The sequence below is a fragment of the Eschscholzia californica genome, unplaced genomic scaffold (genome assembly GCF_041429995.1).
Source record: "Eschscholzia californica isolate CP2 unplaced genomic scaffold, dmEscCali1.0.p SCAF_7, whole genome shotgun sequence".
Classification (NCBI taxonomy): domain Eukaryota; kingdom Viridiplantae; phylum Streptophyta; class Magnoliopsida; order Ranunculales; family Papaveraceae; genus Eschscholzia; species Eschscholzia californica.
Genome location: NW_028238494.1, coordinates 141,141 through 164,365, shown reverse-complemented (window position 1 = coordinate 164,365; position 23,225 = coordinate 141,141). Strand labels below are relative to the sequence as shown.

The following is a 23,225-nucleotide window of genomic DNA, read 5'->3' as shown; positions in this document are numbered from 1 at the left end:
GATTATACACAACAACTTCCAGAACAAAGAGAAGTCAGAGAAAGAGAGATTTCTGAAGTGGTTCTTTCAAGAGAGATTGGAAGAGCAGAATATTGGTTTGAAGAAAAGAAGATTATTAATCTTGTGAAGCAAATTAGTTTGTGGTTATCTTCTTCAACCTTTAGTAATCTAGGATTTGTTCAAATCCTAAGGAGTAAGAGATCTTTATTTCTTTGTTTCTTTGTTCAGTTTATCCACCATAGGTTTGGTGAAGAGTTGTCCAAGAGTTGTCCAAGAGTGTTTCTACACATCTTGAAGAATTGTGTAACCCATTATTTAATTATAGTGGAAGATTTCTGGACTAGGTCCGGTGGTTTTTTACCTTCTAGTTTGGAGGGGTTTTTTGCCACGTTAAATAATCTTGGTGTCTCTACTTTTACTTTCGCATCGTTTATCTTCATATTCCTGAACAAGTTAATTAGGTTATTTTTCCCAACAAGTGATACCAGAGCTAAGGTTGGATTTATTGTTCAGAAATATGGAAGTGAATACTAATCGCATGATTAGTTTAGATGGAGAAAACTACTTGATGTGAAAAGCAAAAATGGAAGATTTGTTATATTGCAAAGACCTAGCTGCACCCATTGAAAATCACGGTACAAAACCGATGAAGATAGATGAAGAAGACTGGAAGGTATTAGATCGTAAGGTTGTTGGATTTATTCGACAATGGGTAGAACCCAGTGTTTTTCATCATGTATCGACGGAGACTTCCGCTTATAGTCTATGGAGGAAATTAGAAGAATTGTATGATCAGAAGACAGCTGCCAAAAAGGCTTACTTGTTTAGAAAGCTAGGAAAATTACAATATAAAGAAGGAACCTCAATTGCTCAACACTTGAATGAGATGAAAAGTCTAGTAAACCAGCTTTCTGCAATGAAGTTAGTTTTGGATGATGAGTTGCAGGCCTTACTTCTTCTAAATTCTTTACCAGATAGTTGGGAGACATTGGTGGTGTCTCTTAGCAATTCTGCTCCTGATGGCATAATGCGTATGAATCACGTAACAAGTAGTTTGTTGAATGAAGAAACAAGAAGGAAATCGTCGTCAGACGAGTCTCATTCAGAGGCACTTGTTACAGAAAGACGGGGGAGAGGTAAAAGTAGAAAACCTCATAACCGTGATAAGTCAAGGGGGAGATCAAAACCAAAGAAAGAAGTTAGATGTTTTGGTTGTGGAAAAATGGGTCATTACAAGAGTGATTGCAAGAAACCAAAGAAGGAAAATAAAAAGGATGATGAAAAACAAGATAATGTTGCGGCAGTTGCCTCAGGTGATGACATTATCTTACTCTCAGGTTGTGGAGACACTTGCTTAAGTATGACTGAGTCAGAACCAGAAACAACATGGTTGGTTGACTCAGGTGCTTCGTATCATGCTATTCCATGTAAGGATTTCTTTAACTCTTACAGAACTGGTGACCTTGGCAAAGTCAGGATGAGAAACTTAGGTTTCTCAAAAATCGTAGGAATTGGAGAAGTGAAAATTGAGACGAGCACAGGGAGTACATTGATTCTTAAGAATGTGAGGCATATACCAGATCTTCGATATAACCTAATCTCTACCGGAGTATTAGATGATGAAGGGTACCACAGTCACTTTGGTGATGGAAAGTGGAAGCTCACAAAAGGGTCAATGGTGATAGCAAGAGGGAAGAAGTGTTGTACTTTATACAGGACTCAAGTAAAACTGTGTAAAGGAGAATTGAATGCAGTTGAAAAAGATTCTTCCACTGATCTTTGGCATAGAAGACTCGGGCACATGAGCGAGAAAGGACTTCAAATCCTTGCTAAACGACAAGACTTACCGAACGTAAAAGGTATAAATTTAAACACTTGCTCTCATTGTTTAGTAGGAAAGCAACATAGAGTATCCTTTCAAAGGAATGCATCTGAAAGGAAAATCCAGTGTTTTGGAGCTCGTTTATTCTGACGTTTGTGGGCCTTTAAAGGTCAAAACACTTGGTGGTGCTTTGTATTTCGTTACTTTTATAGATGATGCTTCCAGGAAAGTTTGGGCATATGCCATAAAGACCAAAGATCAGGTACTTGCAGTTTTCAAGAATTTCCACAACATGGTGGAACGGGAGACAGGAAAACCATTGAAGTGCATTCGCACTGACAATGGAGGAGAATACATCGGGTCGTTTGAAGAGTATTGCAAAACCCATGGTATTCGACATGAACAGACAGTTCCCAAAACTCCACAACAAAATGGTGTAGCAGAACGCATGTATCGCACTATTGTGGAGAGGATCAGATGTATGCTCTCAGAAGCTAAGTTGCCTAAAAGCTTCTGGGGCGAAGCAATGCGTACTGCATGTTATCTGATTAATTTATCACCTTCAGCACCATTAGATGGAGATGTAGCTGAGAGAGTGTGGGCTGGGAAAGAAGTCAGTTATGGACACCTAAGGGTGTTTGGTTGCAGGGCTTTTGTGCATATACCTAAAGATCAAAGAGCAAAGCTTGATGATAAAGCCAAGAAATACATCTTTTTAGGGTATGCAGATGAGAAGTTCGGATACAGGTTATGGGATCCAGTCGATAAGAAGATTATTAGAAGTAGAGATGTGGTCTTTCTTGAAAATCAAACTATTGAGAACTTTGGGAAAGTTGAGAAGCATGAGAATCATAGTAATGATCTCATTGATCTAGATCCACATATCTCTTCTAAGGTTATGCATGATAATGCAGGTGAAGAACAAAATCATGAAGATGAAGCTCATGAAGATGTTCCTATAGGTGATGATGTTGAGCAGGAAATGGAAGTTCAACATGAACCACCAGCTGAATTGAGAAGATCGACTAGAGATAGAGCACCATCTACCAAGTATCCTCCACACGAGTATGTGATGGTTACAGGTAGTGGAGAACCACAGTGTTATGAAGAAGCCATAAATGATGAACACAAGAAGGAGTGGTTGAAAGCTATGCAAGATGAGATTGAATCATTGCATAAGAACAACACTTTTAAGTTGGTTGAAAAACCTAAGAATAAGAAAATTCTTAAAAATAAGTGGGTTTTCAAAATCAAAACCGAAGAAAGAAATTCACAACCACGGTATAAGGCACGCCTAGTGGTGAAAGGTATTGGGCAGAAAAAGGGTATTGATTTTGATGAGATTTTCTCTCCGGTGGTGAAGATGTCCTCTATACGGTTAGTATTGGGATTGGCTGCAAGTATGAACCTAAAAATTGAACAACTAGATGTCAAGACCGCTTTCCTTCATGGTGACTTGGAGGAAGATGTGTATATGGAACAACCAACAGGGTTTGAAGTTAAAGGTAAGGAACACTTGGTTTGTAAGTTAGAGAAGAGTTTATATGGGCTGAAACAAGCACCAAGACTGTGGTACAAAAAGTTTGAATCATTCATGAAGGATCAAAGGTATCACAGGACGGCTTCAGATCATTGTGTTTTCGTTCATAAATTTCCTGATGGAGATTTGATTATACTTCTACTTTATGTTGATGATATGTTGATTGTTGGTCAGGATGCTAATAAAATTAGCAAGTTAAAGAAGGAACTAAACAAGTATTTCGATATGAAAGACTTGGGTCCAGCAAAACAAATTCTTGGCATGCATATCTCTCGTGATAGGAAAGCTGGAAAACTTTGGCTATCACAAGAAAGATACATTGAGAAGGTTCTAGAAAGGTTCAATATGGACAAGACAAAACCAGTGAGTTGTCCATTAGCCAGTCACTTCAAGTTGACTCGTGATCAGTGTCTATCAACTAGAAGTGAGAAAGAAGAAATAGAGAAAATTCCTTATGCTTCAGCTGTAGGAAGCTTGATGTATGCAATGGTGTGTACAAGACCGGACATTGCATTTGCAGTTGGAGTAGTAAGCAGATTTCTTGCTAATCCAGGCAAAGAGCATTGGTTAGCAGTGAAGTGGATTCTGAAGTATCTTAGAGGTACGTCTAAAGCTCGTATATGTTTTGGTAATGATAAGCCAGTATTAGTCGGTTACACAGATGCAGACATGGCAGGAGATGTAGACTCTAAAAGGTTCACATCAGGCTACTTATTTACATTTTCAGGGGGAGCAGTGTCATGGCAATCTAAATTACAAAAGTGTGTAGCTTTATCTACTAGAGAGGCCGAATATATTGCCATTACAGAATGTTGCAAGGAGATGTTATGGGTGAAGAGGCTGTTAGAAGAACTTGGTATGAAACAAGATAATTATGTTATTCATTGCGACAGTCAAAGTGCCATCCACCTTAGTAAGAATTCTAGTTTCTATTCGAAGTCCAAGCATATAAATGTGAGATACCAGTGGATCCAAGATGTTCTTGAAGAAAAGGTGTTGAAGATCGAGAAAATCCATACTGATGACAATGGTTCAGATATGATGGCAAAACCATTACCCAAAGGCAAACATGAGCTATGTAGCAGTGTTGCAGGTTTGGGGATGGTAGGTCCCTCTTCATAAGTCGGGAGGGGGAGTTTGTTGGGGTCCCTCCTTATAATTAAAGGACTCCTAGTTGGAATAGGATTTCCCTTATTCCTTGTTTGGGGAAAAAATAGAAGTTTCTATTTTTTCAAGCCTAAAAAGGAATTCCTATTTCTTTTGGTAAACCTCCCTATTTATCATTATAAAAGGGAATGAAAGGGAAGATATTATACACAACAACTTCCAGAACAAAGAGAAGTCAGAGAAAGAGAGATTTCTGAAGTGGTTCTTTCAAGAGAGATTGGAAGAGCAGAATATTGGTTTGAAGCAAATTAGTTTATGGTTATCTTCTTCAACCTTTAGTAATCTAGGATTTGTTCAAATCCTAAGGAGTAAGAGATCTTTATTTCTTTGTTTCTTTGTTCAGTTTATCCACCATAGGTTTGGTGAAGAGTTGTCCAAGAGTGTTTCTACACATCTTAAAGAATTGTGTAACCCATTATTTAATTATAGTGGAAGATTTCTGGACTAGGTCCGGTGGTTTTTTACCTTCTAGTTTGGAGGGGTTTTTTGCCACGTTAAATAATCTTGGTGTCTCTACTTTTACTTTCGCATCGTTTATCTTCATATTCCTGAACAAGTTAATTAGGTTATTTTTCCCAACATTTCGGTGTAAATTTTTCAAGGTTTTATTTATTCTGATTCATCGAGGATAACTTTGATATTGCTGACTGATAACTCTAATATAATTTAGATTTTTCTTCTCTGTTCTCTTTTTAATTGTGCTTAGATAAATTGAGACCTACAATATTTACCATTGACACACACTAAGTGTTCGACAAATTTCCTAAATGAATTCATTACATTATCCTGTTCCTTCAATTTGGTGGCTTAAGGTGAATATTAAAAGAAGAGCTTGCGATAAATTGAGGTGTATTTTAGCTATTTCCCTATGACTGTAGCTTCTAATTTCTTCTCTACCTTTAAATTGGTAGTAACAAATTTCATGCAAAAATTCTACCATATCTTCATTAGTTGTGAAATCTCTTTGTTTTACGTTAAATCTTCTTCATTTCATTCTCTTGGTGGTTGTTCATCTACATTTAAATCCAACCCTATTTCTGGCTCTCCTTCGAAATTTATAGTTAAGTTTTTTATAGTTACCTAGCATATATATGCTACTGCTTTTTATATCTAAAGATACCGTTCTATGTGGATTTGTCAACTTTTTTATTTTATACATATCATTCTTAAGAAATTTTGCACTCTTTAGGTTTCTTCCCATAAATCATTTTGGTTTCTATCTTTCTTGTGCTTAGATACAACGAATTTAATTCGTTATTGTTTTTGTTATTAAGTTGTATGTTGATGGAGTGATTTCAGTGTTATATCTCATTGTTTTTAACTTCAGGTTAGTTTGGTGTTTTCTTATGAGCTGAGCTCTGAATTCAAATCTTCTTGGCGGATCACCCATTTTGTAGCCCAATCTGTTCATATAATCAGGTGCCATTACTATATTGCATACAATCTGTTTGAGTTTTTATGCATGTAAAAGATAATGTTGATACCCATAATTCAGGGATCTGAGATTCACATACAGTGGTAGACGTCAATTTGTTAAATCATAATAGATCATCTGCTTGCGTTGGAGGTTACAATTTCTACTACTATTTAAATAGGGAAATATTGGGTTTGTGTTCAAATGTTCCATTCAATTATTTGAATCATGATAGATTATCTGACTTGCGTTGGAGGTTACAATTTCTACTACTTCTATTTAAATAGCGAATTATTGGGTTTGTGTTCAAATGTTCCATTCAATTAATTAAATCATGATAGATTATCTAATTTGTGTGGGAGGTTATAATTTCTACTACTTCTATTCAAATAGGAGAATTATTGGGTTCGGAATCCGTATATTTTTTGTACGGTATGTATTGAACTTCAGTTGGGCTAGCACAACACATGTTTTATGGAATGCAGGTTTTATTCTATATGAGATGCTTTATGGTTGTACATCTTTAAGGGAAAAGACATACTAAAATCAAGCCTCTGATTTTGAATTTGGATTTGTGTTCTGCCTATCTTCTTATCATATAATAGCATAAGATACAAGTAAGTTAGTCTCACTGCTTCTTCTATTATTCTCACCTATGTTTTAGTTTCATTTTGTTTTTCTTTCTAGGTTTAGTTGTAGATAACGTCCTTTTCAGGAAAAACAATGAATTGAATTTCTGTAACTTTTGTGCTACATGAATCACTTTTGAGGAATCATCTTTTCCAAAAAATGTAAAATTTTAGTATTTAAGAATTGTAAGCTTGTTTGCGTCAAGCTGGATATTTTGGTTATAAGTAACGAAAATTAACTCTTTGACAGATATGTTGTTAATATTTCTTCCTACTACTTCAGAGTATTTTTATAGATTTTATGTTCATTTAGATTTCAATTTTTATATGTATTATTGTCTTTTTTATTTTAAATAACTTAAATCATTGGTGAAGTGTTACTCCTATTGGTTATTGTTTTCAATAGGTTTGACGTTTATTACTTGGAGAATTACGTCCCCACTTATCAGTTATCGTCAATTTTACAAATTTTCAGTTAAAAAAGAGTCCGACTCTTGGCGATGTTCATTTCATGATGCTAAATTCATTTCCCGATGTAGGTTATGCCATCTGATTCTGCAAAAGCTCCAAATAACTAGATATAGATAAATTACCTTCGGTAATCCCGTAAAATATAGTTGAATTCTCCTCTTAAGTGCTTTTGGAGAACCTCTCTCTGTCTATTCGATGCACATCCCGTGTTCGCTTCCGATGATGAATTCACATTAGGAGCATAAAAGATACCATAATTCATAATAAAAATGAAACTGGTGGAGTTTTGACTACTTCATTATTGTGTTTGAATGCCTTCATTAGTAGCAGAAACTCTTCATTTCTTCAAGAGATTTTGAATAAAGTTTATTTTTTTTTTTTTTGTCACTGTAAGTTTCTACTAATATTGTCTATCGTGACCTTTTTACTTTCTTATTGTTCTTGCTTCAACAATTTTTTTAAGCTAGAAAAGATCCTATATGTCCAAAATTTCATTGTTGCTCGAATTGGCTTCACTCTATTTCTTGTGTGGTTTATCATTTTTTACTTTCAATGGGTATCAATACACTGTCTATCGTAACTTTTTTAGTTTTTTTTTTCTTTTTGCAGGTTTACGAACTATGAGTAATCTCGTACAAAATCAACTGAAAGTTTGTTTTACGTCTCATTTCATGTTAATATTGAAGTTTCAGTCCTTGATGTTATTTGTCAAAATCTGCATGGAATGTAGTGTGACTTTTATGATCTCCTCTCCGAATGGGTATTTAGAACATTTTACAATTTGGTCAAAAGTTATTTTATGTTTATTTTTAAATGACATGAATTTATGGTATTGCCTAATTTTCATTTTGGATCTTTATATCATTATCATTTTCTATATACAATTTACAATTATGTTTGACGATATTTGCCAGTGCCCTTGGGCATGGGTTATACCTAGTATATAATAAAACAGGTTGAAAAGTGCTGACTGGGACAAACATTGGAGATAAATCCAGTCGTCCGTCCCAGATCAACACTGATATCAACCATTGGATTGTTTGGATTAATACATGTCACTTTCAATTTAGCATCACGTTCTTTAATGTCTCCTTTAAACTAAGATGCGTTATAGGAACTCTAAAGCCATTGGGCCCAAAACACCAACTGTTGTCTGTTGCTTTAAATTGGGAATTGACTCTCTAAAGCACATGAGCGCTACTAGCTCTTCCCTCCATCAATTACAAATTATTCGTTGGAGTTAGAGAAGCACTTTCCTTCTTCCCACTCCTTCCGTTTCTGCAATCCATCAATTACGAAAATCTTTGGGGGTTCAAAGAAGCACTTTCCTTCTTCGACTCCTTCCAGATCAGTTACAAGGCAATAGTAATTAGTAAACCTCTATAACATCTCTCTTTTTTTGTCTTCAGTCAATTTATGCTTCCTTCTGCGGTCAATTTGAAGTCTATTCTAGGTCGATTCAAAGAATTCCAATTTCAAGTAAGCTCTATTTTAAGTTGATATGCTTCCTGATTGACAATTTATGCTTTCCTGTTTGATATAAATCTTCAAGCAGACTCACAATTTCTGCCTCCTTTTTGTTAGATTTTGTAGTTTTTTCTAGGTGGATTCACGGTTTCAAGTAAGTTTTATTTAAGTTTACATGATTTCTTTTTGTTTGATTTGTAGTTTATATAAATCATCTTCACGATAATTTATTTTTTCCTAAATAAATGCGATCGAAGATGGGAAGGGTTCTCCTCTTTTGGTTACACCACCACCATTCTTCGCCGGCTAACTCTCCTCCACTCCGGAGAACGAGAGAAGAAACAAGGAAGACGAAGAAATCTAAGTATGAAGTTTGATATTTTTGTTTTCTTTGGTTTCGGTTGGATAGCTGAAGTGGAAGAAGATGAAGAAAAAGAGTGAATGCGGATCCTGTTTCAGTGATCTCTCATGGTAACATGGACGAGCAGATTTCTCAGGTTATGCCATGCAAATCCTTACCCGAACTCGAGGTTTTCATGCTCTATGTGTTATTCGTCTCTTAATGCCGGTCATCAGATAAAATTTGGAACCTTTTGTAGATATTCGTGTTTTCTTTCTCTTGAATTTCCTTTGAGCTACTCTTTCCAAACCTCTTTATGGATCCACTTTGATTTCAGACTTCTATTGTAATTGGGGGGAAATTCATCATTTTCTCTATCTTGGGTCTTTGGCAAATGATCTAGATTATGCTTATATCCACCATTGAGTTGTAAGTACAACTTTCGAAGAACAAAAGATTTTGGTAGGTTTCATTTTGCAATTTGGGTATGGTTGCTATTGTAGTTGCCTAATTGATCTTTGTTTTATGTTTGACTAATGTAAATATCTGTGTAATATATACTAAAATGGATGTATTATTTCACTTGTGTATGGTTTTTAGATGGGCGTGTATTTGGTACTGAAGTTCACAATGAATGTTATCTTCTTTCTTACTTAAAGTTTCACGTATAACAGATTTTACAATCTTGAAAATAGTGTATATGAACTATTTTCTTGGTGACTCCATCAAACAAGAGGAAGTGTTCACCCATCCTTTTTGAACTTTATTCCTTTAGCAGTGGAGGTTGCATTCAGATGGTAAATAACCATTCTTCTTTTTTCTTGCCTCATGACTTAGTATTTTTGTGAGGAGGATATGTAATTAGCATATATAGTTTCCATAAGCTTCTTGTGCCGTTAATAAGTTCCTCGAGATTGAAACCCATCTTTATTTATATGATGCTTGATGGTTGGTATGTTTGTTGAGAGAAACTTTAGGGTTCATGTATTGTATGGATATTTATTGACCTTAATATTATTGATTGTTAAGAGCCTGCAAGTTCCTTGATGAGAGGTGGAAACCCAAGTTCACTGTGATGGTTGGCATTGCACAAAAAATATCACACTAAATTCTCCTAGCCTGGATATCTTGAAAATGTTCTTCTACTGTAGTCCACTCACAAAGTACATTATAAAATAAAAGTTCCTTTTTCTGCTTAAACTTTGTTCTCGGTTTTCACTTTTACAAGCATTGTTGTCTATGTATGCTTAATAAGTTTCCCAGTTACTAATCCCCTCATTCATATCCATTTTTAAATTCCTTAGGTTTTGGTTATTACTCTCAGTCTATCTCCCCTTCTCTTATTGCATCCTCATCTCCATAGATACATGTATGTTCTTCGATTTGTTTTGTAAATTTTAGTCCCAATAACTTCAATGGGAAATTTTACTCTGAAGTTTCAATAGTCGCCTATTTGCTTATGCGAGTTGAGAAATTTGAATTTAATTTGTTTATTAAAGGTATTCAAGATGTGTTTTTTTATGGATACACTGTATGATTAATGATTTCATTTAAGGATTTGTCATTCAAGGTAATAAATGACAAATTTGTTTTGACCAATAAAATAGAATCAAGTATCTATATAACAAAACATAACAGATTTGTGATGACTGGGAGAAAATAAATGTTCCTACCTGCTGAGTTGGCTAGTGATTTGGACAACCACATAGGCATATACTAAACAACACTTTTTCCATTTTGAATCGTCCAAACAAATCAATGGCCAGATGGAACGAACTATTGTTTTGCATGTCTGTCCCCAATCAAGCTCGATTCCTATTCCACAACTCTCTCTTCATGGCCCTCAGCCTCTTTCTCTTCCACCAAGCTCTTTCATTCACTGTACCGATCAATCTTCATGAATGAATAAATTTATGTTACTATTTTTTAATATACAATTATTGGGTATGAAACCCTTGCATATTTGTGTTAGAAATGAAATTCCGTCTCGTAAGTCTCTCAATGGTGTTCGCCCTTTTTGATTATTCATTGATTAAACATGGTAATTTTGTGTTTCTAAGATTTACTTTGTTCTAGATGCAGTCTAACATTCTGCACTTTGTGTTTTGTTCCATTAGTCCTATGTTTGTTTTTGTTCATATATTTAATCGGTGTTTGAGAAAATGTCAGATAGGATGCTTGTTGTACATTAAAGACTGGAAATGAACAAATCTTGTAAATGCTAACGGCTGTAATGGACAACTTGTTACACAGTGAAGATATCTATAATAATCTTCGTGCTCTGGAAGTACTTGACTTACATGTCGAAGAAGACAGAGAATAATAGAGTGACTGTTGAAGGTTCCAGTGGACAATTTCTGTTGAGAAAGAAGCAAAAGAGGAAGGTCAGCTTTTCTTGTGGAATGTTGGGTCAGGAATGCGTCCATTCACGGCTACAGTTACTGTTGCCGGTCTTATAACTTGTAGACAAAGATATATTCGGGAGAGGATTTTTATTGAGAAATTGATAATTCTTGAAAAACATCGTTCTCATTTTCGAGCCCACTGATATGTTGGAGATAGAGAGAGAGAGAGAGGTTGGACTTGGTTGTGGGTCTAAAGCAGCTTGGTGTAGATGCAGATACTAATTGTCATCTATGTTTGCATTAATGCAAATGGCGGCCTTCCTGGACGAAAGGTGAGGTTTATGTTCTTCTTTGTGGGTCATTAAGCATCTATACAGTACCTCTTTTCCAACCTAGCTTTTTTGCTTTACATATTTACGTCAAAACATCAACAACAAGACTATTAGGAGTTATGTTGTTTATATGTTTAAGATTTTAAAGATTCAGAGAAAATTGTTACACATCCTTCGTTTATTACACATCAATCTGTGCACAAAAGTCACTCTATCACCAATACAATAACCAGCGCCTCCATATTTGTTGGGCGCCTACACTAATAATGCCACTCTCGCTACCACCATGACAATGAAAATCATTACGACCACCATAATTACAACTAGCACCATCACGATGCGCACTTTTAGACCACCATTATCAATACCAAACTAATTTTGAACTCAAATAATCTGACTTCCGTAAGAGAATTTGGAGGTTCAATTCCGCCCTAATTTTAGAATCGATGCCTTTTGATTATTTGTTTTCCAGCTTTGGTGCATAATAGAGGCTTTGGATTAAAATGGATAAAGTTTGATTTCCAACAGTTTCTATAGCACTACCGACAACATATGAAATGTTTAATAATGTGGCAATTAGTGCAATTGATATCTAGCTTGATATTTGAGAAAAATTTATATTATTCTTGCTTGCATTTATAGAACTTCACCATGGTCATACCCCATTATGTTTGAAGATTTACTTTGATGTATGGCATTTTTTGCCTAGATATGTTCTTGGAAAGAAGCCATTGTACCTTCTTCCTTGAGCTCCTGAACTGTTAATGCTTATATTCTATACTTTCATTTACAGGTGAAACTCTCTGGAGCTAAGTAGTCAATACTTGACATCCTTGCTGAAGGCATCTCTTTTGGCTCTAGGAGACGCGGAAATTGAGATTATCGATAACCTAGTATGTGCCCCTTACGGCCTTACGTCGAGATGACTTGTGTATAGTTCATTCTTTTGATGTCTCATGTTTTGTTTCTTTCACCAACGAGAAGACCGAAAAAGAATCTATAATTTAGATTCTTCGATGCCGATGAAGTTGGAATTAGGTTAAAGTGAGAAAGGAATAGTCCCCATTTTTATATTATGATATCTATATTTCTTTTATGAACTATATATATTCCTTCTATTATCTCTATAACTTTTGGATGGTTGTTGAAATGTTGCTTATTGCTACTACTTGATATGCAAATGATCTCTCTAAGAGATGAAGCCTTGGGTGATACTATGTTGCAAAGGGAAAAGCAACTATCTTTTTTTTTTTTGTTGAAAAAATACATAAAATTAAACCAGTAAGCTATTACAGTACTTAGTAATTAAAAAAGAAGGTACATTCTTCCAGGTCTTGGATTTATTATTCTTCCTTGCCCATTTAGCTAATTTGTCAGCTTGCTCGTTCTTCTGTCTTATGGTGTGGCTGAATTCAACATGCTTCAGTCTATCTTTGAGTGCTCTTATTCTATCCAAATCTACCTTAGATTGCCATTCGATGGAATGTCGTCGATCTTGAAGATGCTTGATTAAGTTGATATTGTCGCTCTCTAAGATAATGTAATCCTGTTTATGTTCTTCTGCCCATTGTAGACCTTTGAGTATGGCTATCGCTTCGCTTTCTTCGCTACTTCTAGCTCTAGCTGTGGAGGCCTGAGCTGCCACAAATCTGGATTCCCCGTTGTGAACTATTATCCCCGTGCCAATGGTGGCCTCAACTGACACGAAAGAGGCGTCAACATTGATTTTAAGATAAGGATCTATCGGTGGTTTCCACTTTTCTAAATGCATTATACTATTTTTAACCTTGGGGTTCGTTTTTTCTGGAAAGCTTTTTATCGCTGTAAGAACCGTGTTGATATCATTTATGGTATGTTGGAAGCAATTGTCGCACCGCATTTTCCAAATATTCCAGAGGATGGTAGCAAAATGTGTTCCATTAGAGGTATTAGTATGGGTTGAATCTTGCCAGGAGAAGATCCAATCCTTGACGGACGAGATCCTCTCCGAGATAACGTTAAAATGGAACCAAATGTTTCTGTCCATGGGGCAATGTAAAAGAGCATGTTCTATTGTCTCTACTACCGTGCACTTGGTACACATGAGATTGTTACCAATGTATTTTCCGATCCTGCTTTTCACTGGCAGAGAATCGGTGCAAACTTTCCAAATAAACATTTGAATTCTAGGAATGGTAGGTAGGGTCCAGATAAATTTCCAGTTAACATTAGCCGAAGGTGGAGGGAGATGTCTCGTTCTGATGTAATCATACATCGATTTAATAGTGAAATTACCTGATTCCGTTAGTGTCCATCTGAGTTGATCGTTTCCCTCGGGGTCAATGGGGATCGATTTGATCAAATTAATAGTGTTGGGGTCGAAGGTATTGTTTAAAGTATTCTCTTCCCAGGAGCCATTCGTAATCAGTTGCTCTACTTTGACAAGCTTGGAATTATTCGAATTTATCGGTGGGTGACCCAAGTTGGGTATCCAATTCTCGTCCCAAATATTGATGTTTTGACCGTGATGGATTTCCCAGCAGGCAAGATTTCGGATTTGGTTTATGTGTTTGCTAATGTTTTTCCATATCCAAGAGTGATGGGTCTTAGCCGGAGTGGGAGTTTCCTTTTTTGGATAATATTTAGCTTTCATCACTTGCACCCAAGCCGCTTTAGGATCAGTAAGAGTTCTCCAGGCAAGTTTACTAAGAAACGCTATATTATCTTTCTCTGGGATGTGGATGCCCAGTCCTCCTAGCCTTTTAGGAAGGCTTATAGAAGACCAAGATCTAGTACATATACCTTTGGGCTTACCCCAACAGAAAGACTTTTGAATAGTCATAATGCGTTTGTTGACGCTCTTCGGGAGCTCAAAACATTGCATCTGGTATCGGGGTACTGCAGCCACCACGGAGGAAATAACCACCGTGCGACCTGCATGCGAGAGAAAAGAATGATTCCAATTGCCTATTTTCCTGTTGATGTGGTCTATCAGTTCATTGAACACTTTAGTTTTGTTTGCTCCAATGAACATTTGAGCGCCCAAGTATTTCTCCGACGTAGACGCGTATTTGACTTTGAGCATCCTCATGATCATCCTTTTAAATTTTGGGTGTGAGTTCTTGGAGAAGAATATATTGGATTTGTTATAGTTAATCATTTGACCCGAGGATTCACAAAACATGGTGAGAATGTTTTTAAGATTACTAATGTTTTCTATAGAATTCCTGCCAAATATGATGCAATCATCGGCAAATAGTAAATGTGTGATGTTAAGATTAGTGTTATTAACCGGAAATCCCAAGAAATTACCTGAACCCACGTTGGAGGAGATGATACGGCTAAGGCCCTCCATAGCTAATGGAAAAGCAACTATCAATACTTGAATATTGAAATTTTTTATGAAAGAGAAATGAAACTAGACTTGAGTAGTATTTGTTGTTCTTTTGTTTTACTGGGCCTTTTTCTCTCACAAAAGTCCTTAAAATAACTGCTCAACTGTCCACGAACTAATTGTTTCAAAGTCTCCTATTTGAACACCTCTTAGACTCCCTCTCATTTCTCATTGACAAAAATGAATTTTATTATCTTCTATTTTTCTTTAGCGGCATTATCTCATGTTTTTTTACTTAATAACCACAACAAATTTGTTCACACACAGGCAGAGTGTTCAATGGAAGTGTCCGTGGTAATATCTAGTATATATATAAAACAGAAGGAAAAAAATGCCGACTGGGACACACACCATTTTTTAATAAGGGATATTGTATAGCAGCCATTCCCAAAATTATATTTACAATTTACTCCATAAATCTATATCAATATAGTCTTTTGATAAGTTTGGGAAAAGTTTGAAAGTTCTCAAATTGATAGGTTCTGAAACTTTCCAAAACCTTCAAGGATTCGAGTGTAGTTACCATAGGTATCATTCATTGTTTTAGTTACCACAGATTGTTGCGTTTTGCTGTTAGATTGTTTCTAAATTGAGGTACATCTTCTAATATCAGATTTAGCAAATTTACTCATTGATTGTTCGTTATGAAATTTACTTTGTTTCTTCATTGTTTACTTTCTTTCTACTTTAGTGTTAGAATTTATGCTTTGGAGGTTGTATCTATCTTCAGTCGAACTGTTTTTACTACTGAAAATTGGGGTTCTTTAATCTTCACTTTATCTCTCAAGGATTCGGTTGATTTCTAATACAATAATAATCGCGAATTGGACCCGGAATTCAATATCAAATTCTGATTGAGAGGTATTGGATTTATTTACTATATGTAACTTTCAGACTTTGTGCCTGCGATATGTTTGTTGAAGTTATCAAGTCACACAGTATTTACAGAAATTGTAGTTTGCATCTTTTTTGTGATTTTCTATCCCTTTTTAAATCTTCTAACATCTTAAGAGAAGAACAAAATTCCGTAATTAGTTGACTTAAATTAGATTTTCTTCAACGGGTTGCACTCAAGAACTACATGAGATTTACTAAGGTTGAAGATTGGAGTTACTTTCAGGAATTCAAGCCCACTGCACCATCACAATTACATATTGCAATGGTTCCTTGAGTTTCTCATGTTAATCGTAGATTTTGGAATAACTCGCACAATGTCGTAGCATCTATTGTATGTAAGTTAAGTTTTAGTTCATCTAATGCTTTTCTATTTTATTTTCTTTAAATTATACTGATGATTGTTTTCAATCCCTTGCACAAACTTGAACTATGATTTGATTTATTAATATCGATCATGGAATCTGTAAGGAGTATAAGATCGGTTTTAGGAGATTTTGTGTTATATGAACTAAGAAATTTGAAACAAAACCTTTTTTTAGTTTGCAAAATCTCTTCTAATTCCTTTGTTTTATTCATGCTTTGACGCCGCGAATATCTCTGAAAAGAATTAGATCTTCGTCTAAAACTTATAAAATCCAGAAAAAAACCTAGATCTCCGTCTTAAGACTTGTAGAACCAAAACTAACGAGATTAAACTAAAACACTCTTGTGTTATGAAAAAAAAGAAAAAGAAAAAAGTGATAAGAAAGAATGAAAGAAAGAAAGAAAGAAAGAAAGAAAATAGAAATGAAATAAAGTGGTTTATATGTATGTTTGAGCATGTTTCCTTTTTTGTGTGAGTGTTGTGTTTGTATATATATGTTGGTGTTTTTGTTGATGAATAAGTATTCGAAGCAAGAAACAAATGTGGAAGTGCTTAAAAGGTTCTATCATGAAGAGTTCGACATTCTCGGGAATCCTCCATTGTCATCCATCTCTAGTATCCGTTAACCTCTAGAAAACATTCTTAGAGGATATAGTGGGTGAGAAGGGCGAGTGAGCTTCCCCACTCCATTTAGTGGCTAATTCCTTTCGAAGATCATTCGTTTCCAAAATGTTGTATTCCCCTCTTTTTATGTGTTGAGTCCATGTTAGTGATCACACTCACACATACGAGCGAACCATTCTTGAGTGATTTCATATTTGGAGTGTATGTCCGTGAGGCCAAAGTCGAGGCGAAATGTACTAAAATAGGAATCAAAGTTGTGTGCCTTCGAAACATAGATGTTGCTCATTATGGTATGACACTTGTATTTTAGGGTAAGATCATTAGTGGAGTGGTCTTTCACTTTTACATGAGCTTATTTACTTGATTCATTATGCATTGACATGCTTAAATCCTTCACTATATGAAGCATTTTTTATCTATGATTTGAAATTTGGACCCTTGTGTATTTGAAACCATGATGTTTGTGTGTGTCATCTATGGAAACTCTCATGAGAAAACACTCGTCCTTTAGGGGTAACCTAGGGGTTTAAAGACTTGTTGCATATGCTAAATGCAACCGGGATTCCTCCGAAAGTGAGTTAGGCTTTTATTTTATTTTGTTTGCTCAAGGACTAGCAAAGTTTAAGTTTGGGGATGTTGATGTGACATGAAAATGTCACATTTGGAGAGCCTAACTTAGACCAATTAGTTCGTTTCGAGTATTATAAATAACATTTTATGTATTTTTCTTGTTAGGTATCATATTTGGAGTTTAGCGTGTGCTTGGGAATAAAACGAAGCATTAATCACTATCATTTCATGTGCCCAAAACGAGAGAAAAAGATTTCAAGCAAATCAAATGACAAGTGGAGTCAATGACGAGTCCGGCGATGAAAACAGAAGTCGAATCGGAGTTCGGACGGAGAAATTATGAAAGATGGAAGTCATAGTCGTCTCTTGAAATTAGATTTGTAGAGATCAAGTATGAAGGCACCCTCTTTGTTTCTGGAGCAAAGCCCAAGTCCAACTCAAGCCCACAAAAGAAAACAAGAAGAACAAGAGAAAGATAAATTTATGAGCACCCTCTCTTTGTCCAAGTCAAAATGGTCTAAGACTTAGTCAAGTTTGACTAAGTCTAGGGTTGTGTATACACAAGTTAGAGAAAGAGGTCAAAAGGATCTGGACACTATTCATCATCTTCTACAAGGGAGGAGAGGGAGAAAAAAGGGTTTTTCAAGGGTTTTTGTTCAAGAGCTTGAAGGTTTGAGAGAGAGCAAAGGAGAGAGGAGAGAGGAGACGGCCTAAGCTTAAGGCCGGCCAAGATCGGCCGCCACAAGACGGAACAGCAGCCTGAGCTGCCTCACACAGGAACAACAGCTCGGAAGTTGTTGTTCCGGCACAACAACTGCAAGACAACAACTCGAGAGCTGCTAGATGTGCACCGAGCAGCAGCTGCTCGGTTGCTCTCTCATGCTCGGGACGGTTTGGACGCGCACGGGACAGAGCTCCATAGCTCGGGACAGTTGGGAACTTGCATAGGACGCGGCTACTAGCTAGAGGATGCTCGGGTTTGCTAGGATTTGGCCGGATTTTGGCTTGGTCGGAATTTCTTTATCTCTGGCGGGATTTTTATAGGTGTTTCGATCACTTTCTTGGCCGGAAACCTTAGGGCTTTTACTCCCCATGTCATGGTTTTGCTTCCCTTATGGTTTGATTTGATTTTGGATTATAAATTGCTAGAGAGAGAAAGCTAAGGTTTAGCTTTAATGGAGGTTGAGTTCTAAAAGGAGAAGATGATGATGGTCGCTATGAGGAACCCAAAAATTTCCAAGGGGAGATCGACTGCACCTTAACTACTCATCTGTTCTGACGATCTTAGCCTCGTACCACATCGAAAAGGGGGGATTCTCTCATCATTTTCTTTCCATTTATTATTCAGTCACCATGTTTAGATAACTTTAGTGTATTGATTATATGAGATGAAATGTGATGAATTCATAATTATGTTTAATATGATTTGATTATAAATTGGTGTTCATTTATTTCGATTATCGTTTCGATCGTATCTTCATGTGTCTTGTCAAGCACTTCGCATATAGTTAATAGACGAAACGAAGTACTCGATATCGATCGTAGTCTAAGTCATAATTTCATGTGTCTTGTCATACACTTCACATAGTTAGGCGACTAGACAATACTTTCGTTGACTCGGGATTAACCGATTTAGACGTTTATTTGACTAAGTATGATCTCCGGATATACGTAGTACTTAGAGACATCTACTTTAGGAGTCGAACATCGATTTTATGTTGAAACGTTAGATCGGACTACACATAGTCGTAGATTTATCATTATGGATTCCCGGACTTCGACACCTCTCTCACTTATTTGTTTCCCGACTCTTTTTGCCTCCCGACTCTTGTTCCTTCGACACTTCTCTCGGATCTCTCTCGCCTGTTTATTTATATTGTTTAGTTAGTTTTCGTTGTTTATTTATTTCTTCTTAAATCAATCTTCAAAACCCCCCCGCTTACCTTCATGTTCTTTTCTTTTTTAGTCTAAGTTAGCTTATAATATCTAGACCGAGGGATAAGAGCCTTCGTTACCCGAACCGCCTTCCTATCTCTGTGGATCGATTCCGGTCTTACGAATTATTACTTGACACCCGTGTACTTGCGGGTGAAGACCTTTTAGGTGTAACCTTTGAGGCCCCATCAGCAGCAGTGGGAAGGGCGCCTACAGGGAGATCGCGGCCTGGTGTCCGGGCCGATGATAAAGGCGCACCCGTGGCAGATGGAGGCCCAACGGGTGAAACGGGATTAAGGCACTCCCGTGATGAGGGCGCACTTGCGGTCGGTTGAGGCCCAGTGGGCGAGACTTGATTGTGGCACTCTTGTGACGAGGGAATGGGACTAGTCCCATCCGGAGAAAATCGAAATGTGCCGTCATCGGGGATCGAGATGAACGGTCGGATGACTGAGGAGTGCGGAGAGGATTGTGCATAGGGAAGATGTTTTCATGGAAAGTCACATGACGTGACGTGAATATTTTATTCGAAGAGGGGTCGTAAACACGATAACCTTTTTGTCCATGCGGGTATCCGACGAAAATAACCGGAATCGTGCGAAAATCTTATTTGGATTTGATATTGTTGTTTTGGGCGAAAGAACGACATCCAAATACCCGAAGATGATCGATAGTCGGAGGAGAACCGAGAAGAGTTTCATGGGGAGATTTGCCATGTAACAAGGGAGTAGGTAGTTTATTGATCAAATAAACTCCGTGAGAACACACTCTTCCCAAAAGGAGAGAAGGAGATTAAACGTGTCACATCTAGAATGTGACGATGTTTTCTTTTAACCACCCTGTTTTACTAGGGGGGGGGTGTACGTACAACTTCGTTGGTGGGGAATACCCAGATCTTGAAACCAACGTTGTAAGTGTGAAACATAAACTCAAAACCATTATCAGAACGGAACTTCTGAAGAGATGGAAAAAAGGGACCGCCTGATCCGTAATGAACGGAAGAGATTTTCAAGCGTAGTTGAGCATTGATGTAATTGTAAAAGTTAGACAAGACAAGTTTGGTTTCGGATTTCGAGTTCATGAGAAACACCCTTGAACATCAAGAATAATCATCAACCAATGTTAAAAAGAATCGACAACCTGAGTGATAGGGGACAGAGAAAGGTCCCCATAAATCGGCATGTAGTAATTCGAAAGGTCGAGAAGCACGAGAAGTACTTCGTGTGAAAGGGAGTCGTGGTTGTTTGGACAACAGCCAAATAAAACACTGGCTCATATTATTATTGACTAACTTCGAATTAATACACTGAAACTTGTCTAAAATAAACTTAAAACGATCAAAAGAGGGATGGCCAAGACTCCAATGCCAGACATCAAAATTACTAAAACTACTAGATCCTGAAAGTGAAAAAACTTTAGGCTCCGTCCGTAGAAAGTATAAGCCATCCAGTTGATAACCAATTCCAATCGTCTGATTCTCCGTTTGGTCCTAAAAGACACACGAAGAAGAGTTAAAACTAACATCACAGAAGAGTGATTTGGTAATTTGGGAGACAGATATCAAGTTAAACTTGCAAGAAGGAATGTGTAAAACATTCGAGGACATAGTTAGAAAAAGAAACCGCGTTGATATGAAAAACTCAACAACGAGATCCATCTGGTAATCTTACAAAATATGTCAGAGGAGCGAGGACATAGTTAGAAAAAGAAAAAAGAGATAAGCAAATATGCTTTGCCGCCCCTGAATCAACAACCCATGGTGAGGGGGAAAGTAATGTACCTGTTAGGTCGATCGACGGATCAAGAAAGGTCGAAGGATCATCGAAAATACCTGCTAGGTTGATTGATGTATCGTTGGGCTACCTGCAGAAGAATTGGTACCGTTGCAGTTCGGTTTACCCGCGTGGGCTCGCTGCTGATCCAGGAGCGTGTTCAAGCAGTCGAACTGCTCCTAGGACATGGTGGTCGCTAAAGGCTCCGCCGAATCGGTTGGATTGGAGACCGAAGCATCCATCAGATTGCTGCGATTTCTCGGCGGATAGCCGTGAAGTTTGTAATAGGTCGAACGACTATGACCGTGAACCTGACAGTGGTCGCAAAAGGGACGAGCTCGCTTATGACGAGGCTTCTCTTTTCAGTCATATCGTTCGGACCGAGAAGGGTCAAACCGAGAAATGGCAAGGGAAGCCGCCTCTGTGTGTTGAGAAGTCTCGTGGATTATAGTTTATTGAGTTTCCTCTTGCTAAACCAAACTATGAATATTCAAGAGAGATGGAAGAGATGGAAAGGGATCCATTAAGAGAATCTGGCTCCGAATAGCCAAAAAACGGCCATGTAGACCTTGAAAAAACTCCATTTCTCGATCTTGATTAGTTCGATCAAGTATAGACTTACCTTGACCACAAAGGCAAGGTTCGAGAACCATAAGTGACTGTAGTTCTTCTTGAAGTGTTTTAAGCTTCATGAAATAGGTAGAGACATCCATTCCATTCTGCTTCAGAGAGGAGGTAGCACGCTTAAGTTGGAATACTTTTGGTGTATTAGTTTGATGGAATCTATCGTAGAGATTTTTCCAAATAACAGCAGCCGATTCATCATAGAGAATAGATTGTCGAATATCCGGAGTAACCGAATTAACCAACCAACTTGCTACTAAATCATTGCAACGCCCCCATGCATGCAAATCGGTGGGAGATGAGGGTTTTGGTATTGTTCCATCGACAAAACCGAATTTATCTTTAGCCCTTAAGGCCATCTTCATCCCATGAGACCATGAGGCATAGTTATCTCCGCTTAAAAGTGGGGTGATGAGAATTGAAGTAGGAGAATCTGAATGGTGAACATCAGAGATAGGATTCAAAGAAGTTTGAATAGTTTCAGAAGTAGTATCATGAGAGGAAGTCACGATGAAAAAATAATATTAAACAAGCGTTGAATAATTAACCTTGCTCTTATACCATGTGAATTATCGATCTTGAATGATTGGGAGAGAGAGAGAGAGAGGGATCAAATAGTATAGAAAAAGACAGAGAGGAGGTTGGTAAAATATTTCTTGTATTGATACAATTGGTGTACATCCTATTTATAAAAGTAAAATACTAATCCTAGTACAAGTATGATTCCTTATTTGATATATACAAAACTCTTATGATGGTTATCCTAATATTGATAAACCATGAAGCACATAACCGACTGGGTCAGTGTGACCTGGCCCGGTCGGGTAGCCCATGCATCTACTCTTAATAAGTTACTCGGTTACCTCTATTAGACTATTAGCATCCCCGTTGTCCTAACTTTAGGTAAACATAATAGGCCAATCCTTCGCAACATCCATGTGAGAGTTGAGTTGACCTTAATTTAGTCAAGAGACAACTTAATTTTCACTTCAAGGATTAATGAGTTTACATTTTAATTTTCATCTTCACTACCACGACTTCCGACCACTGCCACTTTTATCTCTTTGTCCTTCCTTCTCTAGTCATACTCAGCACTCCTCGTTCAACTCAAAGCCCCCCCTCTTTGCTTTCCTTGTTTGAACAAAAAACAAGATCCCCTTTGTTTAAAAGGAGATTGGATTTTTAGGCAAAATCCTCATGAAGGGTTCACTTAAAGCCCAAAGACCCTCAATCGAAGCCCTCCCATGAGATTTTTCGATTCCAGATTCTTTGATTCCCCTTCATATGTGAAGAGGACTGCTCCCCTTTCTCAACTAAAGGGTGTTCTAGCAAAGGAAACCATTCATTTCTCCATAACAGTAAGAAAGAAGAGATAGAGTTTTTTGGGAGACAAAGATAGACCATTCGAATAAAGAGAAACTGTTTCAGCAAAGATAAAAATCAGACGCAAGATAAAAAGAGCAATAGCAGATAGTGGTGTTGTTGGTTAACATAAGTAGAGAAGATTAAAAGGTAAATCGTGAACATGTTAATTCGTGG

General features: G+C 37.0%; 2 protein-coding genes across 2 annotated transcripts in view; one reads left to right on the top strand and one right to left on the bottom strand.

Annotated features, from left to right (window-relative positions):
- LOC147530366 (uncharacterized) overlaps positions 1-23,225 on the top strand; it is a 112,912-nt gene that overhangs the window by 24,205 nt on the left and 65,482 nt on the right. The window contains exon 2 of the mRNA XM_086651369.1: positions 19,244-19,320. The gene's annotated coding sequence lies outside the window, so the exon portion shown is untranslated. The remainder of the gene's footprint in view (positions 1-19,243; positions 19,321-23,225) is intronic.
- On the bottom strand, positions 20,706-22,045 carry LOC147530370 (uncharacterized). The gene is made up of 2 exons (XM_086651362.1): positions 21,685-22,045; positions 20,706-20,779 (listed from the first exon to the last, which is right to left on the bottom strand). Exons 1-2 carry the CDS (start codon positions 22,043-22,045, stop codon positions 20,706-20,708), a joined length of 435 nt encoding a protein of 144 aa, XP_086507488.1.

What these genes read in the sequence shown, in the direction of transcription:
- LOC147530370 (XM_086651362.1), bottom strand. Translation starts at nt 22,045, where the DNA reads ATGGCCTTAAGGGCTAAAGATAAATTCGGTTTTGTCGATGGAACAATA. An exon ending in ACCTTGCCTTTGTGGTCAAG is followed by an intron (nt 20,780 to 21,684) that starts GTAAGTCTATAC and finishes TGTGTCTTTTAG; the next exon opens with GACCAAACGGAGAATCAGAC.